General features: G+C 43.6%; 1 protein-coding gene across 1 annotated transcript in view; it reads right to left on the bottom strand.

Annotated features, from left to right (window-relative positions):
• Window positions 1–26,847, bottom strand: part of LOC136626491 (nitric oxide synthase, inducible-like) — an 84,772-nt gene that overhangs the window by 11,705 nt on the left and 46,220 nt on the right. Inside the window, exons 14-19 of the mRNA XM_066601550.1 lie at window positions 18,470–18,519; window positions 17,559–17,733; window positions 16,989–17,121; window positions 10,569–10,647; window positions 8,371–8,552; window positions 3,497–3,660 (exon numbers count right to left, since the gene is read on the bottom strand). Of these exons, the coding sequence (XP_066457647.1) occupies window positions 3,497–3,660; window positions 8,371–8,552; window positions 10,569–10,647; window positions 16,989–17,121; window positions 17,559–17,733; window positions 18,470–18,519 (783 nt within the window). The remainder of the gene's footprint in view (window positions 1–3,496; window positions 3,661–8,370; window positions 8,553–10,568; window positions 10,648–16,988; window positions 17,122–17,558; window positions 17,734–18,469; window positions 18,520–26,847) is intronic.

Here is a 26,847-nt window from a genome sequence, read left to right as displayed (position 1 = left end):
TCAAGAAAGTGATGGGAACGACACAGAAACGGATAGGGCAGGCGAGGGGCTACATGTTGGGCTGCATCTCAAGTTCCCAGGTCCCGCTATTAAGCCACAATAGCGGCAAGAGTGCCCCCCCCCAACAATTTTTACTTCTGAAAAACCCTCATTAGCAAGGCATACCTTAGCTAAGCACCACACTACCTCCAACAAAGCACAATCACTGCCTGCATGAAACTCCGCTGCCACTTCTCCTGGGTAGCATGCTGCCCAACCGCCCATTTCAGTAATAGTAGCAGTCAAGACAGGCCCCAGTAACAATTCCAAAGCAGCAGTATAGGGGGAGCACAGTATTAGTTCCATTTCAGTAGTAGTAGCAGTCTAGGGTATTAATGAGCGACTACTACCCCCAGCAGACATGCAGTAAACTGAACACAGTCACAGGCAGCCCAAAGATTTTTTTTTTCCAATTTTTTTGAAAAAGCCCACTGCCTATATAGCCAGTATATCTCTTTCCCTGTACCACTGTCCCTGCCTCACCAGTACTGCCCCTATACTCAGTAAAATGACTGCAGACTGAGGACGCTATGCTCTGCACGCCCGATATACAAAAAAAAAATAAAAAATTGCAAAACTGCTAAAAGCAGCCTCAACAGTACTGCACACGGTCAGATGTGGCCCTAAGAAGGACCGTTGAGGTTCTTCAAGACGAAGATAACAGCCTAACACTCTCCCTATAGCAGCTACAGCAAGACGGCACTTTCCCTAATGTCTCTCAGCGTGCATCTGTGGCGAGCCGCGGGCGGCCCCAGTTTAGATACTCGGGTGTCACCTGATCTCCCCAGCCACTCACTGCAGGGGGGTGGGATAGGGCTGGAACTTCACAGGAGGAAGTTGTAATGCCTTCTCTGTGTTTCTATTGGCCAGAAAACGGCGCTACCTTTTCTGGGAAGAAAATGGAATTGACTCGAACATCGCGTGGTGCTCGTCTCGAGTAACGAGCATCTCGAGTACCCTAATACTCGAACGAGCATCAAGCTTGGACGAGTACGCTTGCTCATCTCTAATGCTTAGAAGTCATCTTGGCTTTCAAGGATTCATTATTCATCAAATCTTACAGATCTTACATTTAATTCTTTGTTCACATTTTTACCTAAAAACAGTTGAAAAACCGTTCGACTTTTCTATGCATAACTAGTTGTTCCATTGGTAGATGACGGCTTTGCACAATCAGGTCAGGTCTCTCAAATTGTATAATGCAAATTTCACACAATTCTAGTTGGACACTGTGATTGACGTCCAACCCAAGGTGCAGAAGTTGTGCAATTGTTACATGACTGCTTTGGTCCACAAATTGGGGTGTGACTGCTCAAAACTTGACAACTACTTTACTAACCTTTAGGTCTGTAGTTTACTACATGTGTGACTGCTCAGTGATGCCACTGCATTGAGAATTAAACAATATGAAGAATTAAAAAGCAGCACAAAGACACATCTGAAATTGCTCTCTAACTTGAGTCTAGGGCTAGACAGTGATTGTGGTTGTTCAACAATATAGTTGCACCAGTCATGCTGCACAATTTATACAATTTCATGCTTTTTGGGTGCTATGCAACAGTTGTTGATGAATTAAATCATGTAAATGTAGCAAATATGATGCATGGCTCAAAACTGTACACAACAACTTGTGCAGTTAAACCCTTACATGCTTGCTTGTACTTCTTAGTACCTAGTGAAAGTGTGAAATCAATCTCCCCCTCTCTCTCTCTCTCTCTCTCTCTCTCCATGTGTGAGGATTCTTTGGTGGGTGGGGCATGGGGGGAGGATGCTTGAAATATAAGCCCTGTCCTAAAAATAAGCCCTAGCTGCCTAAAAACAACAATAAAAAAAACACATACATCACCTGTCAGCTATACCGCGTCTTCTTCCAGGCAGTTGTCTTCAGGCATCTCTTCTGGTCAGGGATTGGAAAATCCTTGCCTCCAGGAAGTGCTGCCGCTGATTGGTTGAATGCAGCGGCACTCAGCCAATCATAGCCAGCGCTCAATAAATCAATCACAGTCATTCATTTATTCATTGAAGGGCTGTGGTTGGTTCATCGAGCGCTGGCTCTGATTGGCTGAGCAACGGCGCTCGAAAACCAATCACAGCCAGCCCTTCTTGGTGGCTTTTGATCCTTCAATCCAGGAAGGGCTGGCAGAAGACTAACAACAAGGGCAGAGCAGACGTGCGCCAGAGAAAACAGCGCCTGTTAGGTGATGTATTTTTTTGTGTGTTTTTTAATGCAGCTAGGGCTTATTTTAGGGCCTTTACATGACTTTTAACGATTTATGATAACTTTCTATGCCACAGTTTATTTACAGTTTATTAGTAGCCCCTTGGTATGTAAAAGAAGTGTACATTAGATCAAAAGACACAAAATAATCTGGTTAACATCCATATGCCTGAAAAGTGTCCTAATGACCTGTTCTTTTTTGTATTAGTCTGCCCACCATTTGATTTTAAGGAGTATTAATAAAAGTTAGTTTTTAAAGGAGATGTCCCGCGCCGAAACGGGTTTTTTTTTTTTTAAACCCCCCCCCCCCGTTCGGCGCGAGACAACCCCGATGCAGGGGTTAAAAAAACAAACAGCACAGCGCTTACCTGAATCCCGGCGGTCCGGCGTCTTCATACTCACCTGCTGAAGATGGCCGCCGGGATCCTCTGTCTTCATGGACCGCAGGGCTTCTGTGCGGTCCATTGCCGATTCCAGCCTCCTGATTGGCTGGAATCGGCACGTGACGGGGCGGAGCTACACGGAGCTACACGGAGCCCCATAGAGAAGAGGAGAAGACCCGGACTGCGCAAGCGCGGCTAATTTGGCCATCGGAGGGCGAAAATTAGTCGGCACCATGGAGACGAGGACGCCAGCAACGGAGCAGGTAAGTATAAAACTTTTTATAACTTCTGTATGGCTCATAATTAATGCACAATGTACATTACAAAGTGCATTATTATGGCCATACAGAAGTGTATAGACCCACTTGCTGCCTCGGGACATCTCCTTTAATTCTTTTTCAGTGACCTGTCACATCTAAAGGTGCTTTTAGACAAAGCGATTATCGTTCCAAAAAGTAGTTCAAACGAGTGAAAGTGAACGATACATTTAGTATAAACGTGAGCCCACAACTGAACAATGTACGTTAATCATTTGCTTTTCGTTCGTCATTCATTTATGCCGGCATAAAAACATCGTTGGCTCGTTCACATACAGTTTGGTTTAATCACCACTCGTTCAGTCATTCTCATTCACTTCTAAAGCGAATGTGAAAGACTGAACGATGTTTTGTTTGAATGAGCCGACAATGTATCTGCCTGTCTAAACAGGCTGCACAAGCCAATGAGCTAGCGATGACGTCACTTGCTTGTTCGCATTGGCTCATCTAAAAGGACCCTAAAAGTTAGCCAAAATAGACAAAGTGCATTAAAACTAATGGGCAATCTTTGGTGTGGGGAGAGTGGGCCTTGTACCTACTTTGCTCAAGTCTTCCAATCGCTGTTTGTCTTTCACGTCAGCAGCCAGGAGAGCCAATTTTTTCAGAAGCAGCTGGGAAGGTGGAGTAGTTATGTCTAGGAAGTAAGTCAATGCCTGGGAGACGGTACAAGGCGGGATTTTCTCACTGCTTGTCCAGAAGTTACCTGAAAACACAGGAAAGCACACAAATATATTAGAATGGGATCCGAAGTGTTCCTGGCAGCTTCTAATGTTTTCCAACTTTGCTAAGTCTAGGAGAATTTTTTTAAGTGACAAAATATGTGAAATTCCATAAAATTCTGTCAGTGGGCTTTCACACGCATGGAATTATTCCACTGGCATGCACTGCAGGAGGCAGCTTAACCCTTGGCAATCCAATTTTGGATTCAGGGTTTCCTAGGGGGCTTTCTCTTTCTGCCATTACACAATGGCGCCATCTGCTGGCTAGAGCCAGTGCTGCAGTATGTGACATGCTGGAGAGGCCCCCTACAACAGAGCGGCCAGTTATCTACAGTAAGAATACCCTGCCGGACGTCTTCCGACATCGGAGCTGTACAGCCTTTAATATCTTTAGACGTCAGACAGTGGATTGGAAAGGGTTAAGCTGCTGCTACAGAATTCTGAACTAGAATCCGCAGCTCTAACTGCAAATTTTCATGCAGAATTGCAGGCAGGTTTAAGCCATTTTTAACTATGCATCTAAATCCACAGGTAGCCCTACGGAATTCAGTGCAGAATTTACCATGTGTTGCGGGAGATCTGCTTTTGACCATTAAAAGTATGATGCACTTTGATCCCTTAATGTATTATCACCAGTGTTATAACCAATTGAAAAGTCACATAAAAATTGCAATGAACAAAATAAATACTTGGCAGCACAAGCTGGGGCAAAATAGCAGCAAGGCTTTTTTATTCTCCCATAACTTGTAAAACAGCTACGTTTCGACCTCCATGGTCTTTTTCAAGCTTAACAAAGACCGTGGAGGTCCAAACACAGCTGTTCCACACGTTATCCGAGAATAGAAAAGCCTTGCTGCTATTTTGCACCAACTTATGCTGCCAAGTATTTATTTCTTTCTCTGCTGGGCTATTTTGAGGATTTGGTTTTGGATCCTCTGACTTGGCTCTGCATCTCTACCTGCCCGGCCCAGAGTGGGTGACTGTGTGGTGCTGCAGGTGCATTTCTCATTGGACTGGATAAAAAATTGGAATGTGATATAGGACTTGTCAACATTATTAAGGCCCATTTAGACCCAATGATTCTCGCTTTAAATTCGCTCAAAGCCGTCTGTTGAGCGATTACCGTTGCGTTTAAATGCACGGACATAGTGCAGTTTTCGTGCACGAGTCGTTCCTTGCTCAATTTTAGTTTTCTTGAATTGAGCGATGAACTCTTATCAGTGGTGTAGGCTATCACAGTTGGCAGCACTGAAAAGATTCTTACAGACCATGTCCCGCTGGTAGTTCACAGCGGGATGCCGCTGTAGGCACGGAGAACAATACAGCTGTTTGTTTATGCAGAACAGCCGTATTGTTCACCGAACGATAGCGGCGGTGTCCAGCTCCGCCTGCATAGCTCTTAAGTAGCTACTTAGCTACTGTAGACTATGCAAAGATGATCGCTCAAACTGTCACTCAAACTATCGTTAGAGCGACTTTTGAGCGATCATTTGTCAGTGTAAATGGGGTCTTACATTGCAATTCACAAATACCATTACACAGTCTAATCACTTCTATGTGTAGTATGAACATATCTAATAAGATCCTGCCTGTCTTATGTACAAAGAACTTATTGATCCTCAGGTCCAAATAATTTAGTTTTCTCTTGGATGTTTTGAGATATAATATATCTGGGGTCATCATGTATTTTTTATGTACTTGGTTGGTTGAAATGATAATTTCTGGTCAAATTTGATGAATCAGAATACTAATGATATGTGTTTCTTCGAGTCACCACTGACCTCCCAATTATGATGCCACCAGGGTTTTGAGTAAACTTTACTAAATGATAAAAGTTTTGTTTGTTTTTTTTTGGGGGGGGGGGGGGGTAATTGCACGATTTTTCTGGTAATGTGATGTGCTCCACTTAATCTATATAAGCCTTCAATTAAAGGGAATTATCTGATTTATAAGGGGATTGTCCTATGGAATTGGGTTATCATCATAAGACAACTCCTTTATAAAGTGATTTATCACCTATATCTCTTTTTGCTAATTTAACCCATAGGCCGCCTGCACACGGGCGGAAATCCCGCGGCGGGGTTTCCCGCGGGATTTCCGCCGCTCAAAGCCTGCATAGGAGTGCATTACAATACGCACTCCTATGCAGACGGCCGCGGCATGTCCTATTTTTGTGCGGGGCTCGCAGAGCCTCGCACAGATACGTCATTCACCCGGCCGCCGGCTCCGGTCTGAGCATGCGCTGGCTGCCCGGCAGCCGGCACATCAAAGAGCCGGGGCCGCCGGGCGCGGGTGAGTACGCGCTCGTCTCTGCAGGCGCTCGGGTCTCGCCGCCGGATCCGACCCGCTCATCTGCAGGCGGCCATATAGTGAAGTATTTTCCATTTTTCTAATCTGTTTAATTTTTGATTTTTTTCTATTTTCTTGCCTGTACATAACTATGGGGGCAGCAATCTTACCAGAGTTGCAGAAATAAGCTTGATAGCAGCTTTTAGGGATATGCTTTATCGCATTATTTACAAATATGCTTTACAGCAGACTGGTGGGCCATTCCTACAATGGACAGGAGGAGAGGTCCATTGACAAATATGGAAGACTGGAAGGGGGAGGAGGTAAACTGTGACCATCACCTTTTGTGAATGGTGGATTTTGTTATCTACACTTGGGAAATCATTAGAGATGAGCGAACGTACCCGGTAAGGCCGATTTCGCAATCGAGCACCGCGATTTTCGAGTCCTTCACTACTCGGGTGAAAAGATTCGGGGGGCGCCGTGGTGAGCGGGGGGTTGCAGAGGGGGAGTGGGGGGGAGAGGGAGAAAGCTCCCCCCTGTTCCACACTGCTACCCCCCGCTCCACCACGCCACGCCCCGCCCCCCGGCGACCCCCGAATCTTTTCACCCGAGTAGTGAAGTACTCAAAAATCGCGGTGCTCGATTGCGAAATCAGCCTTACCGAGTACGTTCGCTCAGCTCTAGAAATCATCTAATATAAGTAAGCCTACATGCTTTTTCTGGCACCACACTTTGACCCCTTTGCTATAACTTTGGTGTATGATGTTGGTGTCATTAGATGACGCACATGCTCACCGCTGCCATAAAATCATCAAATGTGAGTTTAATACATTCAGGGACCTGTCAGGCGGGTTGAAAGTTAGAATGTTAAGTCTATGAGTGGTGCTGCTGTGCTTCAGGCATGAGCTGGAATGAGTGAAGCGTTGCTAAGCAACACAGCATACACTGCTAAGCTGCACCATAGCGATAGAGAGAGACAGACAGACAGACAGAGAGAGACAGCAATAGAGAGAGAGAGAGACAATCATAGAGAGACAGACAGAGAGAGCAATAGAGAGACAGAGTGAAAGAGCAATAGAAAGAGCGATAGAGAGACAGTGAGAGAAAGAGTAATGGAGAGACAGAGAGAGAGACAATGATAGAGAGACATACACAGCGAAATAGAGCAATAGAGAGACAGAGTGAGAGAGCAATAGAGACAGAGACAGTGAGAGGAAGAGTGATAGAGAGACAGAGAGAGACAGCTATAGAGAGAGGCAATGATAGAGAGCAATAGAGAGACAGAGTGAGAGAGTGATAGAGACAGAGGGAGCGATAGAGAGAAACACAGTGAGAGAAAGAGTGATAGAGAGACAGAGAGAAAAAGACAGCAATAGAGAGAGAAACATTGATAGAGAAACAGATACAGAGAGAGAGCAACAGAGACACAGAGTGAGAGTGATAGAGAGACAATGAGAGAAAGAGTGATAGAAACACAGAGGGAAAGTGATAGAGAGACAGCGAGAGAGCGATAGACAGAAAGAGAAATAGATAATGAGACAGACAGAGAGCAATATAGAGACAGACAGAGAAAGCAATATAGAGACAGACAGAAAGAGAGCAATAGAGAAACAAACAGAGCGAGAGTGATAGAGAAACAGACAGAGGGAGAGTAATAGAGAAACAGAGAGATAGCAATAGAGAGCAATAGAGAGACAGACAAAAAGAGAGAACGATAGAGAAACAGAGATAATGATAGAGAGAAAGAGAAACAGAGTGATAGAGCGTAGAGAGACAGCGAGAGTGATAGACAGACAGAGCAACAAGTAGAGAAAGATAGCAATAGAGAGACAGAGAGAAACAGAGAGAAAGTGATAGAAAGACAGAGAGAATGCGATAGACAGAACAAAAGCGATAGGCAGAGAGAACAAGAGCAATAGACAGACAGAATAAGAGCGATAAAGAGACAGAGAGCAATAGAAAGACAGAGAGAGCGATACAGAGACCCAGAGAAAGCGATAGACAGACAGAGAGAGAAAGCGATAGAGAGACAGAGAGGGACAGAAAGAGACAGTCAGAGAGACAGAGCGATACAGAGACAGAAAGAGAGAGAGACAGAGAGAAAGATAGAAAGAGAGGCAGAAGGGGCAAACAGAGAGAAAGAGACAGAGAGAGACAGACAGAGAGAAAGACAGACACAGAGAGAGACCTGTAGGCTTTTTTAAATTAGATATCTGCTCCAAATACAAAGTGACACTCTAAATAATCACCTAACCAAGCAGATTTAGATGTTCACAACCACCACTTTTGAAACATGTTATGAAATAGATGCCATTACAATCCAGTATTATAATGATGTAACAACCTTCTGAATACATTAAGAAGGAAGTCAAAGTATTCACCAAAACAAAGCAAATCCTTACCTTGTTCACTGAGTGTCTCCAGTCGGATGTCTTGATTGATTGGTGGAACATCCTTCAGAAGCTTGGCTATGCCTGTAACTAGCTCTGGCAGGTTGCCAGGGAATACACCAACATGTTCTCCCGGCACATACTGAACTTCCTGGTAATCATCACTGATAAGTTTCACTAGGAGGGTAGCACGGCTGCAAACAACAAGTAGGGACTCATAATACGACTGATTGCATATATAGGATTTTCACTCTCTGAGTAGAGTCAACAAATTCTTTTGCAGAGGGTCTACACCATGTTACCAAATGCCATTTTACACTGCAAAACTAATTGGAAAGTGTAAGCAACGAGCGGTGAAGTAGTGACGGTATATCGTTCGCATTGCATGCATTTACATTAAACAATTAGGTAGTTTTGATCGTTCATTGGATCATAACCGCCTCTAGTCATCCCTGCTGCCACTGCTTTCTGTTGAACAAATCATTTGGACAGCTGTTTACATGAAAGGATTTGCAGCAGATGAACGATGATTTTTAGGTCCACATGAAAGGTCCGATCAGTGGGAATCTAACCATTTATTGCTGATCATTCGGTTGTTCCATTTACACAAAAGAATTATCGAGCCAAAACACTGGACCTAACAATTATTCACAGAATATTTGTGCCGTGTGAAAGGGCATTTAGTTTGCTTCTTGGGTCTTTTTCAAGAGATGATAATTTGGTGTATATTATAGAAAAAAATATTCAGAAGTGAAAATTGGTAATTTTATCACAATATCAAAACATTTATTTGGGGTATGATTGAAGTAGACTGGCATTGACTTAAAGGCTATGTTCACCTCTGCACTCCTTTCTAAATCAATGTGTTTTGGGAAAGGAAGACTTTTTGTAATTAGTTTTCATTAGAAATTTCAGATTTTCTCATTTCTATGCTTGTATTGTTTTCCAAGGTGCTGCAGACAGGAGGAATGTAGTATTGGCAAATTCTGTCAGAGTAAACTGACAGCTCCTCCCCTAGCCTGCTCCCTGCTGAGAATATGCATTCACTGCTTTTCCACTGAGCTATTACAGAGGGCTATATGACAGTGTCAGGGGATGGTGGAGAAGATCGGGAGGACAGGGCAGAGAAAGCTACTACAACAGAGGGCATTCACTCTAGGTGAATTTTCTACTCTTATGAGCAGTGAGATGAAACCAACCGGAAGCTAGACAGAGAGAGCATAGAAAAATAGCTGTGTAGCATTAAGTGGGCATGGTTATGCTACACAGCCTCCGAAAAAAGAGAGGGGGAGCTGCATTTGTGTACATTCATAAGAGAAACCAGCTAATTAGTGCTAGGAATGCCTGCCCCGCAGTCAGAAACCTGAATGTAGGGACTTAAGATATGTGTATATTGATTTTTCATGCAAAAAAAATCCACATTATTTAAGTCTGTAATTCAGGTGCCTTTAAGCAATATGCCATGTTGCTAGAAGTAAAATGTTGGATTGGTGTTGTGAGGGCCAGCTCCAGGTATATGTGAGCCCTTCTGTTACAGTGGGCCTCCTTTCTAACCAGCTCTTGGCTTGACAAGTGGAGAGCATGTTTGCACAGATATCTATGGGATCCAAAACCATGTGGGAACTGATACCTGCTCAGGTTTGGCTGATGTTGGCAGCATTGAGCAAACTCAACTTCTATATTAATGAAGTGCTGATAGTGTTTGTAGGAGGTACTCTTTAAGGATAATATTGGCTGTGAAAAGGTTGATTGTTGGTATTAAAGCAGTATTCCCACCTCAGTCCCACTGCTTGCATCTACAGTGGGCTCCAAGAACTGGGTGGGTTTTATGGAAACAGCCAGGCAGCCTGTGCTACGCTGTTTCCGTAACTTCCATAAACAATGTGGGACAGCTTCTTATGCTGATTCCACACCTTAGAAGTTACTGAAATGGTATAGTTTGTTGTGTCACTTTGTTTATATAACTCCCATTTACTTCTAAGTACAAGTTAAACCTGGTCTGACACGTAAGTAAAATGGCAACATTTATTACAGGTGTTTATAGGGAAAATACATATTTCTGAAATGGCAAAAAGGGAATCAATGGCTAAATCACAAAATATTTGTACTAAATGTGACTGAATGCCTTCACGTAAAACTTTAGCAGTTATAGTCTTCTGGTGTCAAGCTATAATACCGGTAAGATGTACCATTGTTTTCATACTGCTTACCTAGAGTTACAGCTTAGCAAATTTTGCTTTTCCTTTAGGGTCATTTTCAGGATACTTCTTGAATGCAGTTTTGAGAGTGCTGAATGCAAAGAAAGAACATAGACATTTCTAATCATGTATGTGGATTATAGGTGATTATGTCTTACTTTCAGACTATGTAAATAAAAAGTGCTAGCTATTTTATTGAATGCATGTAATACACTTTGGAAGTTACCCACACGGGCGTATTTATGTTCCACATTAAGGCCCATTTACACGCAAGGGTTATCACTTAAACTTCGTTCAGACGATGGCATATAAGCGATAATCGTTGTGTGTAAACATTGCTATCGTTCACTCGTTGGCTGAATGATGATTTTAAGGTGAGCTTAAAAGCCATCGTTCAGCCGGAGAGAGATAACAGTGACCGTACACTGTTCTGCATGGGAGTCGGAGATTACTTTGTATTCTGCAGACAGCCCGCGCGAGAACAATGGAGGTGTGGGCAGAGCTTAGACAACATGCTGTGCTCTGCAAACAGCTCACAGAGACCCTTTTTGTACAGGTATGCACGGCACGGAACTCCCTGACCCTCACCCACGCCAATGTCCCTACCTGGAGGTAGCCCCAAAGGTGGACAGGACCAGGCCACCCACACTGACCCTACGCTGGACAGGAATGAACCGCCATACCTATGCAGATCACAACTTACTAGTACCGGCAGGCTAGGCCGATAGAATAATCCAACACGACAGGAAAACCACAGAACACAAGCAGAGCTGGATCAAGACAGGAGGGATAAACAACTTCAAAAAGGATTTATGAAACACCCTATGCACCCTCCAAGAACTCGGTAAATCCAACTCATAAGCTAGAGAATTAATGACTCGCGTTATGGTAAAAGGACCAATAAAACGTGGCGCAAGCTTTACCAAGGGGAGCTTCAATTTTAAATTCTTCGTGGACAGATAGACCTTCTCACCGACCTCAAATGGCTCTGACACAGTGGACCTTTTACAACTACTGCATACCACCACTTGCTTGCTCTAGATTCTTGTGCACACCATTCCAGACCTCCCACAACTCTCTGGTAACATCAACAGGGGGACAAGCTGTAGGTACTGGAACGGAAGTCAGGAACTGGGGATGCTGACCGAACACACATAAGAAAGGTGACACCCCTGTCTTAGAACTGAAACGATTATTTATGGCAAATTTGGCCGAAGGTAAAAACTCTACCCACCGACTGACCCTCTCGCGCACGAAAAGACGCAAGTATTGTACTAGGTCTTGATTTTTACATTCCGTTTGCCCATTTGTCTGCGGATGAAACGCTGATGAGAAAGACAGAGATGTTCCCAAGTTTTTACAGAAGGCCATCCAAAATTGGGCCACGAATTGCACCCCCCGATCAGAAACTATATTGACCTAATGCGGTAAAACTTGATAGCAGTGGTCTTACGAACTGCAAATGGATAAGGTTTGCGGATGACCCAGAATCAATAAATGCCTGTCCCACCCCGTAAAAGGCCTTGTAAGACACACTACAAGGCACCAGTAATTCAGGGAGTACCTGACCTCCTAGATGACCCTCCCGACAGTCACCTAGGAGCTGAAGTTTTCCTGCTGCTTCTGTATCTGCCTTTCCTGGAAGGACGCGATGCGATGACCAGCCTTGCCGCAGTAAAAACAGAGTTGGTTTGAAACCTGAACCGCCTCCGTTCTTCAGAACTCAACCAGTCCACTTCCATACCATCAGCTCCGGGGGTTGACAATGGGGTACAGGCTGTAGAAGTCACCAGAGACTTAGCACCATGTTCTTGACGGTACTTTAGCTTGGCTTTCCTTCTAGACCTTAGTCTACGATCAGCTCTGACTGCCAATTGCATAGCCTGATTCAAAGTAGAGGGTGACGGATGGGACAGCAATAGATCTTTTACTGCATCAGACAGGCCTACCAAAAACAAATCTTTGAGCACACAGTCGTTCCATGTAGATTCACCTGAATACTACCTGAAACTAGAGCAATATTCTTCTGCCGATTGTTGGCCTGGCGTAGGGCCAACAACTTACTGACTGCATAACCCGCATGATCGGGTTCATCAAAAATATTCCTGAGATCAATGAAAAAAAGAGTCCACCGACTGCAGACAAGCGGAATCAGACGGTAAAGAATAAACCCATGACTGAGGCCCTTCTCTGAACAGAGACATAACAATCCCCACCCCTTGGGGCTCGGACCCAGAGGAACGAGGCCACAAGCGAAAAAAAACAACTTACAAGCCTCCCGGAAGACAAAGAATTGTTTCCGATCCCACAAGAATACCTCGGGTAATGGGCATTTAGGTTCAGGTACTGGATCAGCGGGCACAACCAACCGCTGCTCATTATGGCTGAGACGCCCCGACAGGTCCTGAACTATCCCGGGCAGGTCACAAATCAGACCGGTAATCGTATTGTAGGACTCCATTCACACCGTGAATCCCACCTCAAAAAACTGCAGGAAAATATTTTTGGGGCCAGTTATTATGTTACAGTACTAGTAGGGTGCACAGGTACGCACAGCGCGGGACTCCCTGACACTCACGCACGCCAATGTCCCTTCCTGGAGGTAGCCCCAAGGGTGGACAGGTCCAGGCTGCCAACACTGAACCTATGCTGCCTAGTAGCAGGACAGGAAGGAACCGCCGTACCTATGCAGATCCCAACTTACTAGTACCGACAGGCTAGGCTGATAGAATAAACCAACACGACAGGAAAACCACAGAACACAGGCAGAGCTGGATCAAGACAAGGTAACTTCTACTGGAGCAGGACCGAAGTCAGACACACAGGGAAAGGAACCAATAACTGGCAACTGCTATCAGCAGCTGCCAGACTATATTCAAGAGTCTCCGCCCCTTGGGCGGAGACCAATCAAGACAGCTGGCTGGAGCTCCCAGCCAGCCACTATAACTCACAGAGGTAGAGCGCGCGCCTCTCATAGCAGGCACGCGCGCGCCTCTCATAGCAGGCACGGGCGCGCCTCTCATAGCAGGCACGCGCGCGCCTCTCATAGCAGGCACGCGCGCGCCTCTCATAGCAGGCACGCGCGCGCCTCTCATAGCAGGCACGCGCGCGCCTCTCATAGCAGGCACGCGCGCGCCTCTCATAGCAGGCACGCGCGCGCCACACACCGCGCCAGCACTCCGGAGCACGGCCCCGCCGCATGCCGACCCGTACGTGGGCACAACACCATCCCAGAACCCCGAGGTGAACCACGTCATTGCCACCCGTGGTCCCTGACCGGCCTCATGGTAACACTTTTACATACAAATGAGGCTGATAAAGTGTTAGTGGACACTAGTGTCCATTAACACTATATGCAAAATGATCGCTAAAACTGTCAACCTTTTACTCATTTGAAAGATTGTCTTTGTGTGTAAATGGGCCTTTACTCTCTTTTTTTACATGCATAATATGGAAAGAATAAATCCTATTCATTTTCATTGGGGTATTTAGACTAGCGTATTTTACACCTGACTTTTGGTCATGTGAAAAAAATTGCAGCATGTCTTGTCGTATACGTCCATATGCTTACACTACCTGCATGGTGAGAGGATGCATCTATATGCACTCCCGAGTCAGTAAGTATATGGCAGTTTTCTGTGATTGTTTTTATGTTTCCATATTTCCCCTTCTGTGATGTATTTATATTAGTGTAGGGACCCACTAAATGCAAGGAATCGTGAAGTGGTTAGTGGGCTCATGATTCTTGGCCAAAATCCAACCAATGCCTTGCATTTATTATCTATCATTCACATGCAGTGTGGCTTTAAGACTCCAGGGGGAGCCCAGGGTGGCAGTACCAATGTGGTTCACTGTTTGAAGTGCAGGGCAACCCGCCGAATTGTTATGACGTCATTAATAGGTTGCTGGTCTGCATGGTGAAATACATGAATCAGAATTGTCTGCCACTTTGTATCCACTCTGTGTGGGAGTATACACCAAGCAGCTACCCCCCTTTAAAACAAGAGGCAGTGTGAGTGGCTGTCTCATCGGTGTCTCTCACAGGTGCAATTAGCTCCCTCATTTATTTGGTAGTCTTCTACTTGCATGGTGAGAGGATGCATCTATATGCACTCCCTAGTCAGTAAGTATATGGCCTTCTTGTGTGATTGTTTTTATGCTTATATATTTCCACTTCTGTGATGTATTTCTTATTTATTTATTTTTTCTAGAGTTATTGATTATTTTCGGGGGTTGGGCTTATATTTCAACCCCCCCTCTTTCCGAAAATCCTTGTCGCGGAGAGTCCCCTGCCACCTCTGTCACAGCAGTGGCAGAGGATAGCGATCATGTCCTACGGATTTCAATGGGGCTGGCGCTGCTGCCGCTGGCCGCATTGCAGTCAATGGTAGAAGATCAGTATGTGACAGCAATGGCAGGAGATTCCTTCAGCCCTGCATTCAGGGCTTCAAGAAGTATTGCGAGAGCGATATCGAGCGTCAATCACATCCCGATATGGCTCTTGCCAGTGTGCAGGAGCCCATAAGTGAATAAAACCAAAGGGGACATTTCAGACCCACTTTAAGTAATATATAGTGGGTATGGAAAGTTTTCAGACCCTTTCATTTTTTTTTTTACATTTTGTTATGTTGTGGCCTTGTATTTAAAAAATTTCTAGTTTTTCCCAATCATTCCGCACTTAATAATGAAAAAGTGAAAACAGAATTTTAGAAATCCTTGTATTTTTAAAAATGAAAAACTAATATTTTGCATTGATATAAGTATTCACACTTTTTGGTATGATACTTGAAATTTAACTCTGGGAGCCTCTCATTTCTCTTGATCATCTTTGAGATGTTTCTACATCTTAATTGGAGTCCACCTGTGGTAAATTCTGTTGATTGGACATAATTTTGAAAGACACCCCCCTGTTTATATAAAGTCTCACTGCTCACAATACATATCAGAGCCAAAACAAGCCATGAGGAGGAAAGAACTGCCTGTGGAGCTCAGAGGCAGGATTGTGTGAAGGCACAGATCTGGAGAAGGATACAAAAACATTTCTGCTGCACTGAAAGTTCCCAAGAGCACAGCGGCCTCCATAATTCTTAAATGGAAGAAGTTTGGAACAACCAGGACTCTTCCTAGAGCTGGCAGAACCACCAAACTTAGTCATTGCATGAGAAGGGCCTTAGTAAGAGAGATGACCAAAAACCTAAGTCACTCTGACTGAGCTCCAAAGATCCTGTCTGCAGATGGTAGAAACTTACAGAAGGTCAACTATCACTGTGGCACTCAATCAATCTGGGCTTTTTGGCGAAGCAGCCAGAAAGAAGCCTCTCCTCAATTAAAAAAAAAACACACAAAAGCCCACCTGAAGTTTGAAAAAGAACCTAAAGGACTCTCAAACTGTGAGAAACAAGATTCTCTGGCCTGATAAAACCGAGATTAAACTTTTTGACCTCAACTCTAAACATTATGTCTGGAGGAAACTAGGCACTGCTCATCACCTGCCCAATACATCCCTACAGTGAAGCATGGTGGTGGCGCATCATGCTGTGGGGATATTTTTCAGTGGCTGGGACAGGGAGACTGGTCAGGGTTGATGGAAAGCTGAATGGAGCAACATACAGAGATATTATTAATGAAAACCTGATCCAAAGCACAAGTGACCCCAGACTGGGAAGAAGGTTCACCTTCCAACAAGACAATGACCCTAAGCACACAGCCAAGATAATACAAGACTGGAGGCTATAGTTGATGCCAAAGGTGCTTCAACTAAATACTGAGTACAGGGTGTGAATACTTATGTCAATGCAAAATGCTTTTTTAATTAAAAAAAATAAATAAATACAAATATTTCTACCATTCTGATTTCACTTTGTTATTATGGGGTATTGAGTGCACAATGTAACAACATAACAAAATATAAAAAAGTGAAGACTTTCCGGACCCACTATACATAATTGTTTCTAGCACTTGGTGGGGGTAGGACTGCCTGGGGCGCCGGCCAATTAGGAGGAATGGGGGGGCTCAGAACAGAGAGCTTGACAGCGCCTAGTGCAATCCCCCGCCATTGTTCTCTACCAGCACTGTAAAAAACTCATCTCTCGCAATTCTTGGTGCCTCACAAGTCATCAGCCCGTGTGAAAAATCGTGCACAGCCCCATAACTATAATGGGTTTGTGTGACGTCTGTGAATTAGACCCAAATATCCTAGTGTGGCAGAGGAATAAATTAGTTCGGCTGCTACAGCAGAGGGGATTGTTGTAGTGTGACGGACAATGTAGTTCTCTCTGTGTTAAGAACAGACACATTACAAATCTCTCCTGCGCCAGACTCCATGATAGCTCTTACTTGTGCTGATGCATTTTTTTACCCTATATACTAATTAATTTCTTAGAAGTTTTTAGTAATTTTTTTAGATTTTAGGTTAGGTCTATAGCCAAATACCCTTGATGTGATCTAAAGGTTCCGTTTCCTCTACAAGACGATAATTTTCTGGAATCCATTCTTCTGCGGAGGTAAAAATTTTTGGCAACGCAATTTTGTCTCTGTCGGGAACATCAAACACTTCACAGGCCGCCTGCAAATGATAGAAATGTGATTTTGTGTCCTTTTTACTATTATGCATGATGTCCACAATTAAGGCGGTTTCAGACAAGTGTATTTTAGCAACGTATTTGGTCTGTGCTTTGCTCCTCTGACCTTTAAAGGGTCGATTAGTATCAGAATCTTGTCTGTCATTTATCATTTGTTGTAAGTTTATTTCTTATCTCTGAAGTACATAAAATCTCCTGCTGCTACCTGAAAACTGTCAAAATATTTAGTGCTTCGTATACCTTGGCTCAATGAATACCCAATGCAAATATTAAATATTCATAGTATTTTAATTGTTATTATTTTCATATCTACAGTGTCTGGCATCATTATTTTCCATTGCATAAATGCACATACAAAGGATACATAAATGTAGGAGAGTTGTGTGAAAGTTGACAAACACCCTCGAAAATCCATGCATACCTTAAATGTGTGAACAGCCCATGACAAGAATGACTCCTCTTGCCCAGTAAGTTCATCTCCTTCACCTGTAGGACTAATCTGGGAGGCACCAAGCTGTGCCAGTCTCTCTTCTAGGGTATGGGCAAATGCACAAAACTGCGGATACATGCTGGAGCCAAGTCCAAAAACAGCATACCTGGTATAAAAGTAGAGATTTCTGAGACATATGTATTATAGATATATATATATCAGTTAAAGGGGTATCCCGGAACATTATTTTCTTCTGTTCATGACAAACAGATTATCAATATAAGATCATCAGGGACCCGCCACTCTAGATCCCCGTCAATGAACTAAATCCTGGGGCCACTGGAAGTGTGGCCCTAAATTCAGAAAGCGCCAATCATAGCACAGCGGCTCGGGTTGGTATTACATAGGTGAACAAAGAAAAATGGAATGCAAATATAGCAAATGCACACCCAATATAAAGTATACAAAAACTTTACTGATAAACAAATGGATACAAAGACCTAAAAATAAACAGCAGAGCATAAACACAGTTTAAAACGATATGCAGGCTAATACAAAACTTTCTGAAACCCCCCAAAGTAATGGGTGACAAAATATACATGGGAAATCTTCACTTTGTTCCTTGGATGCATTTCTCATGCACCTCATTAGTTAATATTATTTATTTGTATTTGTGGGGCCCGTTTTCCTTTTTTCTAGCGGGTCATTATGACAGGCGTAGCTTCCATTAAAAGCTCTCATCAATAGAAAAAATTAAGAAGTCCAAGAATACCCCTTTTAATCTGATCAATTACTACACTAACTATGCTAAAGAATACTAAATATCCTTTCATACTCCATAGTGTACATTGCAGTACTGTTCAGGATTTTAGTCTGTAGAGTGATTCTCTAGGTTTTCATACCTCAGTTTCTTCTGCAGATTCTTCAAGTTGAAAACTGCTTTCTTGAACTCCTATAAAATAAATATTCTATATATTCAGTACATACAAGTCAACCTAATTATTACTACAATTGTAGTAGTATAAGGCTGCTTTCACAGCTGTACTGGGACCTCCGTTTGGAGGTTCTGTCGCAAATTCAGCCCAAAATACCGGAAGTCCTGCATTCAGTACTTTTTTGTCCAGTAAAGTGCTGGAGTGGAAACCAAGCAGACCCCATTATATTCAATGGGGTCCATTTGCTGCTGTTCGGTTCCATTATAAGACGGATCCGTTCAGCCAGGGAATTCCCCTTTCCGCCTCCCATAATGAAGCAGGAAAACAGAACCCCCAGCGGAGATGTGAAAGCAGCCTAAGGTATTGTGAAATGTTGGCTATGTTGTACGGTATTATATACAGCACTGATTAGTTACACTTAGTAGACAGCACCTTGTATACACCAGTATAAGAAGGCTACATGTATACAACAGTCAGACAGCAGAGGGAACTAGAGATACTGTATATAGAGGATTCATAGAATGCAATGAGATCTAGCAAAGGAATAATAATTAGACCCTAGCAGAGAGTATATCGGGCCCAATTCAAGAAATCAGACTGAACTTGTATGTAAAAACTTAATAATACAGTATTGTTCCAAGAGATATGAATGTCGTTTAAATAGAAAACTAATTATTTTTAATCATTTTTATTAACATTATAATTTTTTAACCCTTTCCAATCCACTGTCTGACGTCTAAAGACATTATGATTTAAGGCTGTACAGCTCTGATGTTGGAAGACATCCGTTGGGGTTCTCTTACTGTATATTGCCAGCCTCTCTGCTGTCTGAGCCTATCCAACGTGTCACCTCATGTAGTACTGGCTTTAGCCAGCAGATAGCGCCATTGTATAACAGCAGAAAAAGAGTAAGCCCCCTAGGAAAACCAGGATACAAGTTGGATTGGAAAGGGTTAAATTATCTATCATTGTCTGTCTATCTATTTACAGCATGAACCAGTCTACAGAGTCAATAAATAGAAATATTTTGGACAATATCATCTCTATATGTGTGGTGTAAATGGACCCTAACAAACGATTATCATTTGAACAAATGAAGGATGTCAGAATTCACTCGCTCTCATGCAGCCTGTTTATACAGGCAGATACATTGTTCATTCCTTCAAACGAGAAGTCGTTTAGTCGTTCACATTTGCTGTATAGTGAATGAGAACGACCGAACGAGCGCTATTTAAACTAAACAATAAGCAAATGAGCCAACAATGATTTTTATGCTAGTATAACATAAACGATGAATGAAAAGTGAATGATTAATTATCGTTCGTCATTCGCTCGTTGGCTGCTTTTAGGGCTCCCTCACGCAGTGTATTTGCATATGCAAAATTTGCAAGCGCAATACTCAGAGAATAGAACCTATTGATTTCCATGGGTTGATTCAGCATTTTGCGCATGCATTTCGGACAAGCAATAAAAAACCTCTGTGCATTTGCATACCAAAAGTGACCATAGAGATCAATGGGTAGGGGGGGGGGGGTGCATAAATGCAAGTGCAATATGCAGGGAGATTCGTTATATGCTGCGTAATTCTGCTGGAAAAAGAACACATCTGGAACTAATTAGACTTTTTTAAGCAATGCAAATTGTTTGCCGAGTGCGAATGGACATGCCCTGTAGGCAGAAATAATATGGTAAAATACGCTGACATGCATGTGAACAAAGCGTTGTTCGTTCCACAAAACGCAGCGCTGATGGTGGTGCCTATGGATATATAAGAAGTAGGCTGTGGCATACAGCAGGGGCTGTGTTTCCTATGTTGATTAAGCACACAAGAGAGGTTCGCGAGGTCCAAGCACAGATTGGGCACAGCCTGTAGTTGTGGGTTGTGAAAGAAGCCTTGGTGGCCTCCTGAGGATAGAGAGGCTAGGGGCAGCTTGAGAATATGAGCTGAAGAGATTCCTAGAGCCCATGGTCCAGAGGTAGAGAGTGCCTTGGCATTTGGAGCATTGTAGCTATGGTTGGGGACTTATTGATTTGATGGGTCCATGAGAGAAAGACCAGCATCACAGAGGCTGTGCGAGTGAACCAATCACAATCAAGTCGAGAGTCCATGGAATGCGCAAGAATAGATAAAAAATAAAGGCCACTGAGACTACAAATAGAGTATAAAGAGACTGCATTCAGGCATCCGAGAATACAAAACGACAGTGTATCAAACATGGGCGACAAAGTCAAGAGTGTGTCAAAGATTTAAAGGTACCAAAGATAGTGCTACTGCACAGCTGAGAAACTGGACTTGATTCTACAACAATCAGCAAACTGATACAATGTTACGAAGATTCCAAAGACTGTGTTAGGGCTCGTTCACACATAAACGTTTTTTTGGTCACATAATATGCTGAGTAGGTACAAACTGAAAAACACCTATTACCTCCGCATTTCGATAAATTTACTTTTTTTATGCACATAACAATTACAAGGGATCCCATTGAGTCTTGTGTAAATATGCAGTGAATATGCAGGTTTCTTGTGAATTTACTGCATCTTTATGCAGGCCTATTGATTTTAAGATAGGACATGCTGCGTTTTTTTTCATGCAATCGAAATACACGTAAAAATATGCAGCTGTGAATTAACCTATTGAAATCAATGGCCTCTATTTACCTTGTATTACGCTTGTAATACGGAGCGCATTTAGATGTGTATGAATCAGACCTTACCGAGTGGATTATGTTGCCAGAGTATTTGAAACTGCGTTAAAATGTTCTGCAACTTGCAGTCCAATTAAATTGCTCACACTGTTTAAACCTGAATGTCACTCTGATTGCCCTACTGTGAAGACCTGTGGTGCTTGTACCATCGATTCCCGTAAATTACTTAAAATGAGCATACTATTAATTCCTGTGTATGCAACTTAAAGGGAATATAGCACCAATTTTTTTTCGCATTAATCAAAACCAGATAGTGAAACATAATCCATTTTTTAAATCTTTTTCTTTTCTTAGTGTAGATTTTTCTACTCTACTGTCTATACAGAACTATGGGGGCTGCCATCTATCCTGAGCTAGATTTAACAGCATTTAGAGCATTTAGAAGATATGCTTTACAGCAGCCTCATGGGCTACTCACACAATGGACAGCAGCTGACCCATTAACTTGTATTGGAGACTGATCTAGACATGCTCTGTGACCTGTGCAGGGGTCATTTTACAGGGAAGGGGAGTAGATAGTTACAGCTGATCGCATATTGTGAATGGTGGATCCTGTGTTATCTACATATAGGTGTAATCCTACCTGTGATGTTAGTGAGATGACTGCTACAAAGATTTCTCTACAGATCAGGAAGTAACAGACTTTGTGGTCAGTGTAGAAAATGAATCTTATGATATTTTGTCTTTTAAAAAGAGACTGTCACAAAAAATTTTTAAAAAATCACCAAAAATTCTTACAAAATACGATTTATATTTTCGGATGACACGTGCCCTTTAAAGTAACTGTACCGTTATGTAGTTGCCAAGTAAAGCTTGTTACAATTTGCCACTGAGTGAGCTTTATCTCTTAACCCCTTAACGACCAGCCCATAGTGTTTTTACGTCCTCCCGAAGTGGGCTCTATTCTCTGAGGACGTAAAAACATGCTTCCTGCAGAGAATAGTGCCCCTCGGGCTGTGGACGTGACAGCTCCATGCTGTCGGTGTCCGCAGGTAGCTGACAGCATGGAGCTGTCATCCCGGGCTGTTCGGAGCCCCCCCCCCGGCATTGCGATCGGCGCTATGCAATGTATAGCGCCGATCGCAAAAAAAGTAAATAAAAGTACATAAAAGTTAAAGATTCAGCTGCTCTGATGGATCGGATCCATCGGAGCAGCTGAAATTACTCACCCAGGTCCTGCACGCTGCTCCCCGCTCTCCTGCCGCTCCGGGGCCCGAAGCCGGTCTTCTGCGCATGCGCGCCAGGCGGCATTACGTCAGCCGCATGCGCAGAAGGCCCGGCGGCGCGGGAGATTTAAAATCTCCTGGCTCCCGGCTCCTGTAGGTAGCCGGGAGGCAGGAGATGTCAGCGGGGACTGCGGTGAGCGGTCCCCGGTACCGCGATCGCCGTTATCCAATGGTTAGCGGCGATCGCGAAAAAGTTAAAAAAAAGTTTTAAAAAAGTCAGTTTCACCTCCCCTCATGGATCGGATCCATGAGGGGAGGTGAAAATACTCACCCCCGTCCTCAGCGGTGTCCCGATGTCCCGGGACCCGAATCCCCGTCTGCGCATGCGCGCCCGATGATTGACATCGGGCGCGTGCACAGACGGGCTCGAGCCCCGGGAATTTAAAATCCCTCTGCTTCTGGCTGCCATGTGTAGCTAGGAGCAGAGAGATTATACCGGGGATATGATCACTGTCATCCAATGGATGACAGTGATCATGTAAAGTGAGAAAAAAGAGTAAAAAAGTAAAAAAAAAAAAAAAAGTAAAAAAAAGTTTTTAAAAGTTTAAAAAGCGTATGTTTCATCTCCCCTCATGGATCATATCCGTGAGGGAGGATGAAAGTACGTACCTAAGGCCCCCAGATTTATCCGCGGACCTTACCACAGCTTCTGCACACGCGCCCGTCGCCAAAATGGCGGGCGCATGCGCAAAAGCTGTGGATTGCCAGGATAATTTAAATTCTCCCTGCTCCTGGCTACAAAACGTAGCCAAGAGCATGGAGATTTAATGGGGGTCCGCGGTGAGCGGTTCCTGGTCACGTGTTCGCCATTATCCAATAATGGCGATCACGTAAAAGTAAAAAAAAAAATTTGAAGTTTCATCTCCCCTCACTGATGCGATCGGTGAGAGGAGATGAAACTTTTTACCGGAGGCCTGCGTATTTGAATCCCGACGCGATCTTCCTCCGTGGACCTTCCAGGATTCTGCACATGCGATTGCCGGCAAAAAGCCGGACACATGCGCAGGAGTCAGGGAGCCCAGGAAACTTAAAATCTCCTTGCTCCCAGCGACCAACGGTCGCCGAGAGCCTGGAGCAGTGACGGGTGGCCTCGTTGAGCGGTCCCCGGTCACGTGATAAAAAGGTAGCGATCTACCATAGGCCGGTCTCACATGACCGGATAGGAATGACGGATTCCGCATGCTTCTGATCCGCGGTAATACGCAGATCAATCGCATTGGATTACACAATTCCGCTCACATTAGCGGGTCAGAATTGCGTAATCCACTCGCAGAAAAGAGAACGCAGCAGGTTCTATTTTACTGCGGAATCGGCAACATAGAGCCCATTGTGCTCCATGGTCGCGGATATACCCGCTGCCCATACGCAACTACCTTGTATACGGGCTGCGGGTACCCGTGTCATCGCTAAGCGACGGTGCGGGAAATACAAACAAAGGTGTACTGTGCATGACCGCCTGTGTGAGTAGGCAGTTATGCGCAGTACATTACGCAGCCGTACGCAGGGTCACAGCCGGGCTCACAGATGGGATCCGCCGGGCCCTCCGCAAGCGGATTCCGCCTGCACCCGCGTGAACCCGGCGTTATTCAGACAGCTACCTGTGATACGTATTTTACAAGAAGCCCCGGGAACGCTCGCTTTCCTGCAGTTCCAGGAGCACCTTGTTGAGCGCCTTCTGTGTGAGACCGCCGCACCTCATCAAGCTTACGGAGACTCACGGAACGCCACTTTTTACACCCCATACCCGCCACTGAGGTCATGAAATACCCCCAAAAAGCATGAGAGGGGGGGGGGGGGGATACCCGGTTTTATTGCCCCATGGGCCCATTCCAACCAGCCTCCGTAATTACCCCTGTCTTCGGAAATACTACACAGTTCACATTTTTACTTTTATCTAAGATTTGCGAACGCCAAAAAGGGCGTGGAGGGGGAGGGGGGGAATTTTTAGGGAGTCAATCTTTATTCTGTACAAATAAGCAATGGGGCCTGGAATGTATTCAGATGTGCCCTAAAATCCAACGGGTGTTCCGTCCTTTATAGGCCTTGCCATGCGTCCTGTAAGTAGATTAGGGCCACAATGGGTATGTTTCTGAACTCGGGACAAACGGGGGTATCCATTTTGGGGTGAACGTCTTCATTCCTATGTACACTGTACAAAAAAACTGTTTTTAAATTGAAAAAATTGCCAAAAAAATTGAAAATCGTAACTTTTTCCTTCTGCTTTGCTTAGATTCATTCAAATACTGTGGGGTCAAAATACGCAGTACACCCCTAGATGAATTCGTTAAGGGGTCTAGTTTTCAAAATGGGGTCATTTGAGGGGGTTCTTTATAGTTTTGGCCGCTCAATGGCTCGATAAGTGGGCAATGGGGCCTGAAATTTATTCAGTGGTACCCTGAAATCCAACGGGTATTCCTTTCATTGTAGGCCTAGCCATGGGTCCTGTAAGTCTATTAGGGCCACAATGGGTATGTTTCTGAACACGGGACAAACAGGGGTATCCATTTTGGGGTGAAAGCCTTCATTTATATGTGTGCTGTACAAAAAAAACTGTTTTTAAATTGACACAATAGCCCAAAAAATGAAAATCCTATTTTTTTCCTTTTGCTTTGCTTGAATTTATTCAAAAACTGTGGGGTCAAAATATGCAGTACATCCCTAGATAAATTCGTTAAGGGGTCTAGTTTTCAAAATGGGGTCATTTGTGGGGGTTCTATATGGTTTTGGGCGCTCAAGAACTCTACAAGTGGGCAATGGGGCCTAAAAGGACTTCAAGCAAAATCTATGTTCTGAAAGCCACCGATTACTCCTTTTATTTTGGGCCCCGTTGTGCATGCGGACATAAGATTAGGGCCACAATGGGTATATTTCTGAAAACAGCACAAACAGGGGTATCCATTTTGGGGTGTAGGTCTTCCTTCATATGTGTGCTGTACAAAAAAAGCTGTTTTTAAAATGACAAAATTGCCAAAAAAACAAAAATCCAAATTTTTTCCTTTTGCTTTGCTTGAATTTATTCAAAAACTGTGGGGTCAAAATGCGCAGTACACCCCTAGATAAATTCGTTAAGGAGTCTAGTTTTCAAAATGGGGTCATTTGTGGGGGTTCTCTATGGTTTTGGGCGCTCAAGAACTCTACAAGTGGGCAATGGGGCCTAAAAGGACTTCAAGCAAAATTTGTGTTCCGAAAGCCACCGGTCGCTCCTTTCATTTTGGGCTCCGTTGTGTATCCAGACATAAGATTAGGGCCACAATGGGTATGTCTCTGAACACGGGACAAACAGGGGTATCTATTTTTGGGTGCAAGTCTTCCTTCATATGTGTGCTGTACAAAAAAAGCTGTTTTTAAAATGACAGAATTGCCGAAAAAACGAAAATCACAATTTTTTCCTTTTGCTTGATTTGAATTCATTCAAAAACTGTGGGGTCAAAATATGCAGTACACCCCTAGATAAATTCCTTAAGGGGTCTAGTTTTCAAAATGGGGTCATTTGTGGGGGTTTTCTATGGTTTTGGGCGCTCAAGAACTCTACATGTGTGCTATGGGGCCTAAAAGGACTTCAAGCAAAATTTCTGTTTTGAAAGACACTGACTACTCCTTTCATTTTGGGCCCCGTTGTGGACTCAGATATAACAATAGGGCCACAATGGGTATATTTCTGAACACGGGAGAAATAGGGGTATCCATTTTGGGGTGTAAATCCTGATTTTCATGTAAACTATAGGAAAAAAATATGTCTTTAAAATGACAGATTTGCAAAAATATGAAATTTTACTTTTTCTCCTCTAAATTGAATTAATTCCTGAAAAAAAACTGTGGGGTCAAAATACTCATGACACCCCTCAGTGAATACATTAAGGGGTGTAGTTTTTAAAATGAGGTCATTTGGGGGGGTATCTATTATTCTGACACTCATGAGCCTTTCCAATCTCGGCTTGGTATAGGAAAACAAAGTGTTCCTCAAAATGCTAAAAAGTAATGTTAAATTTGTACGTCTCCTAAATAGTTAAAAAAAAACGAAAGTTTTTCCAATGCGCGCCCAAAATAAAGTAAACGGGTGGAAATATAAATCTTAGCAAAAATTTCTATATTATGTTTGCACATATTTAAGATATTGCAGTTGGAAATGTGAAAAAATGACGATTTTTTCAAAATTTTCCCAATTTTGGCGCTTTTAATAAATAAACACAATTTCTATCGGTCTATTTTTTCCGCCTAAATGAAGCACAACATGTGGCGAAAAAACAATGTCAGAATCGCTTGGATATGCAAAACCTTTCTGGTGTTTTTCCATGTTAAAGTGACACATGTCAGATTTGCAAAATTTGGCCTGGTCATTAAGGCGCAAACAGGCTTGGTCACTAAGGGGTTAACTCCCCTGCATGGAGGGACACCCCCACATGTAAATTGG

This window comes from Eleutherodactylus coqui, chromosome 4, assembly GCF_035609145.1.
Source record: "Eleutherodactylus coqui strain aEleCoq1 chromosome 4, aEleCoq1.hap1, whole genome shotgun sequence".
NCBI lineage: Eukaryota > Metazoa > Chordata > Amphibia > Anura > Eleutherodactylidae > Eleutherodactylus > Eleutherodactylus coqui.
This window is presented reverse-complemented; position numbering and strand designations above follow the sequence as displayed.